The sequence below is a fragment of the Cryptomeria japonica genome, chromosome 8 (assembly GCF_030272615.1).
Source record: "Cryptomeria japonica chromosome 8, Sugi_1.0, whole genome shotgun sequence".
Classification (NCBI taxonomy): Eukaryota; Viridiplantae; Streptophyta; class Pinopsida; order Cupressales; family Cupressaceae; genus Cryptomeria; species Cryptomeria japonica.
Genome location: NC_081412.1, coordinates 210,476,906 through 210,481,702, shown reverse-complemented (window position 1 = coordinate 210,481,702; position 4,797 = coordinate 210,476,906). Strand labels below are relative to the sequence as shown.

Below are 4,797 nucleotides of genomic sequence, written 5' to 3'. Positions count from 1 at the left end.
AATTTAACACTCCATAAATAAATATCTCCTTATTAGTTCCTGCCAACCTAGGATACTATTGCATCCATTCAATCTAATCTTTTAATTAGTTTAGCCAATCAAAACATAGAATTAAAATTTTTTAACAAAAAATCTAATGTCCAAACTTAATTTTTATTCTAAATAATTACAAAAAGGATATTTTTCCTTATTTTGATTTGTTTTTATATTAAAAACAACTGTTAGTAGAAAAATAGCAAAATCACAACCTCTTAAAACTTTCCTCTATCAAAAACTTTAACCATACTACCCATATTAACAGAGTTTAAAAGAGTCATAGTAAACAGTAAAATATGCCACACGGGGCTAATGATAACCAAGTCCAAGATTAACCCTATTAGGTCTCTCTATTTTGTATCATGGGATGAGGAGGGGTCTTTTAAGGGTTTCTATTTTTTAGGGGGTTTGGACGCTAGTCTCCGAGAGCGGTGGGGAGTGTTGGCTTCATCAGTGATCTCCACATCAGAGTCAATTTGCTGGATTTTCACTTTCTTAGACTCGAAGGGTTTTGAGTCCTCAGAGTGACAGGCACGCTTTTTGTTTTTCTTGCTGGAGGAGCCAGGTTTCATTTGTTATAATAGATATAAAATTTAATTTTCTAAGAATTAAATACAAATTTTCATAAATGCCAGCCTACTGTGACATCATGCACCGTAGAGTTTTAATTGCTCCAAATAAATATTGACAAGTTGTGTCTTGCAAACAATGGTTTCATGCTTTGCAATTCTGAAAACTAGAAAACGTGCAGTATTTGTATTTGTTCTCCATACAAAAAAAAATTGTTTAGATTATGATAGACAAAGTTTTTTCTTTTCACTATTAATTTCAGCTGTTTGATAAGACTTGTATTTTAATCATCAATTAAATTATTTTATCTAAAAAATAACAGTGAATCATCAATTAAAATAAAAAATAGAAATTCTCATTAGTTTATCCAAATTTGCATTCTGTAGGTGACAACTAAAGGAAATTTTTAAATGTTTTTGACATAGAAGATGATTAAAATCTCGATAAAAAAAAAGAATTCATAATAAATTTGCTTTAACTGCCTTACAAACTATTCTCGCCATTAACTCTAGAAACTGGTGAAAAGCATTATTGTTATCAAATAGGATAACGAATAAGAGAAAAAAGTAACATTTTTCATATTGATAGGTTAGAATAATAATTAGACAGTAATTACTATGTTTGGTACTGTCATGTTTTTGGCATACATCAAGTTTTTAAGTTATTTTTGGTTAAATGTTAGGAGTCTAATTATATTTAACGTACTACTTGGTCTTCACAAACTGATAAGATCTTTTATAACTTTTATGAGTTTGATGTCTAGATTAATGCAAATGCATAAGTAATTTGTGGTTCTAATATCTTTGTTTTTTCAAATTAGTCAATCTAAATAGTCAATCTAATTTAAAATGTTGAAAATAAATTGTGTATTTTAATTAAAATATTAATAGTTTTATAATTATGTATTCAATTTATTAATGAAGTTTTCTTAATTTTAATTATATTAGAGTGGTTCTTGATAAAAATAAATCATTAAAATGATATTTTAAAAAAATACCAATAAATTAATTATGGTATATATGAATTTAAATTATAATTCATAATAATAGATAAATGTTTCACCATCATATTTTAAATAAAACTTTATAATTAATTATTTAGACAAACAATTGATGTGATCTAAAATAATAACAAATTTGAATAAATTAAAAAAAAAAATTTACTTCTTTTTACATAACTTGAAAAAGAATTTGAATTTAATACTTCGAATAGCTATACTACAAAACTTACAACTAGGTAACCCATTTAATTTTAAAACTTACAACACCACAAGGAATTCTAATTGCGTAAATTGTAATTCAAAATATACTCAATTAAGGAATCCTATAATGTATGTGCATAATAAAATTATATTTCTTAATTATTTTTGAATATTTATTTGTTCATCTTTATCTCTTTTTACACAAATATCTATAAGGTGACAATATATTTCAAATTATTTTATTGCTAATAATAATTCTAAATTTCTACATATAAATATATAAGTTTTCTATCAAAAAAATCATGATACCAAAAGCTTTTATGTTTTCTTTTTCTCGACCGTCTACATCGTCTATCTCTTTATCACTGTCTCCCTATTTTATCTTTCCCTCTACCTCTTTATCTCTTTTATCTATTTTTACCCCTCTTCCCTCCCCTCCATCTCCATCAGTACTTTTACCTACTCTAAACTAACTTTACTATTGGAAAAAAAATACAAGCTTAGGATAAAGACATCATGGAATATTCTATCAAACCTCTTTATCTCTTTTATCCATTTTTACCCCTCTTCCTCTCCCCTCCATCTCCATCACTACTTTTACCTACTCTAAACTAACTTTACTATTGGAAAAAAAAGACAAGCTTAAGATAAAGACATCGTGGAATATTCTATCAAACCTCTTTATCTCTTTTATCTATTTTTACCCCTCTTCCTCTCCCCTCCATCTCCATCACTACTTTTACCTACTCTAAACTAACTTTACTATTGAAAAAAAAAGACAAGCTTAAGATAAAGACATCATGAAATATTCTATCAAACCTTTATACGAAATAACATTTAAATAATGGTTACTTAGCTATCCAATTTAATACTAAGAGGGATAAAATTTAAGATCTCCGTTAAAGTCCATATTTTGGGTGGAACATTAAAATCTGGTCAATCTAACGGTCTCTTTCTCGAGGTATAAATAATTAATATTCTGCACAAAACTTGCGAAGTCTGACAATGTGTTATTGACCGGAACAGATAGAGAGATGGCATCTCTTCCCGAGTGAGACTTAAATGGTATTCAGAATGAAGGCTTGAGCATATACGACAAGACAGTATTGGCCCGAATTTACTTATGCTTATGTATTTTTTAATTCTTTTTTGGTTTATTCACCTTGATATTATTATATAGGAGTTGCATTATCTTCATAGTGAATGACTGATATTGATTCACTATTAATTAGAGGTTATTTTTATGATTAGTGGAGTGGTGGAGCAAAGTGATGATGTCACGCATACCAAATTATGCTTTCAAAAATATATGGTTTACTTTTCAGTCAGTGGATAATGTCAAAGTCATTGGTCTCCGATGAAATCGGATGCGAAACTCAATTCAAGAAGGTGCTACATATATCGTATTTCACAGGCTTTTTGCACAGAAAAGTTGAGGAGGAGAACATCAAAGCGAAAGCAGTGTTCTTTTACGCAACACAACATGACAAAACGATCAAGGGATTGTATGGACGCGCAAACAATGTTTGTGAGTGCAGATGAATCCAACTTTCGAAATATTGTACAGCAATTGACAGGAATCCCAACGGCAAACAACAGTTCAGCTTATAAGAAGGCAGTGTTAATTGAAAAGCCCAAGCCTTTTAAGCCCGTAGCCGTGAGACCCATAGCTAAGAAACTATGTGGTAACACTGTCTCATGGATTGATTCACTCATGGATTGCTTCTCTCAAGATATCTCGCCTATTTTAAGAACACCTTTATGTGGAAAATCTTCATTAATCTACAAAAGTGCAGTGAAGGATGAGGAGGACTTTATGATAGACTTCGACAATAGCTTTTTTAGCTTGGATTGAGATGGAATCTGGGACAAGTTACAACTAATACACTTAGTTCAGAACCCCTGCAATATGCTCAACTTTGATGGGCATCAATCCCATGCTGAGCCTATCAAATTGATATTTGTTATGTTCTATGTTTAATTTCTTACGGTCTTTCTGAGGTATATTTATATCGTTTCAGACCCAAAAAAGGAAATCAATCCATTGATTCGTTTAATTTGAATTAGAAGGAAATAAAATTACTCCTAATTAACTCTGTTACAACTTGGTTGACCCATGTCTTTGCTATGAATTGAAACTGAACTTGTATTTGGGACACAATTTATAAATTTGTGTATGTTTTAACCATAGCTGTGTATTGATGACGAAATGGGCGTGTCAATGATTTGGGGTTGGATTTGGTCAATGGGTTTGAATGTTTGACATTGAGGAACCATCATTTATGAGCAAATATTTTTTATGCATTTATTTGAGATCATCATTTAATCTCTTAAAGAAAAGGATTTGGTGACTGCTCGAATCCATTTTTCCGAAAGCAAAAATTAATAAATTATAAAATGTTATTCAATAAAAACTATTCAAATATTCAGCCGTAAAAATCAAAGATCTGCAAAATCAAATCTCTCAACAATAAAATCTCAAATAAATGCTAAATATCTGAGTAGGTGGAACACGTCAGCAGCTCTTCTCCCCACGCCCTGAATTTGATTAAATATACACTGAAGGTCGGTCTCTATGGCGTGGTATGAAAGGGCTTTGTGTGGGTTGTGGCCCTCCTTTCATTAAAAAAAACCCAAACATTGACAAGGTTAATTTATGTTTTGTCGCTGGCATACATTATTGTTATTGTTATTGTTATTGTTATTAACAACATAACGACAAAATTTCATTGGTGGTAAAAAGTCGTAGAGGCAGACAATGACGACGGGGGTTTGATTTTGAAGTGGAATGATTTTCTAGACATTGGTTAATTTTATTTGATTATTTTCTGATCGTAAAAATTCATTATTATGATATTAGTATAGTGGAATTAAAATTAATGCTATTATTATTTTTATATTAAATTTAATTGAAAAAGTGTTTGAATGTTTAAAGTTAATTATTAAAAATTAATTATAAGATTCATTTGCAAAAACTAATGGCTGTACTG

At 29.7% G+C, this 4,797-nt stretch overlaps 1 protein-coding gene across 1 annotated transcript; it reads left to right on the top strand.

The window, feature by feature from the left end:
• The first annotated feature begins 3,164 nt into the window (after positions 1 to 3,164).
• LOC131857604 (calmodulin-binding protein 25-like) lies at positions 3,165 to 3,662 on the top strand. Its single transcript, XM_059210292.1, has one exon. It carries the CDS (start codon positions 3,165 to 3,167, stop codon positions 3,660 to 3,662), a length of 498 nt encoding a protein of 165 aa, XP_059066275.1.
• The last annotated feature ends 1,135 nt before the right edge of the window (positions 3,663 to 4,797 follow it).

Bases quoted from the DNA above. Each gene is read 5' to 3' on its own strand.
- LOC131857604 (XM_059210292.1), top strand. From the start codon at position 3,165: ATGAAATCGGATGCGAAACTCAATTCAAGAAGGTGCTACATATATCGT.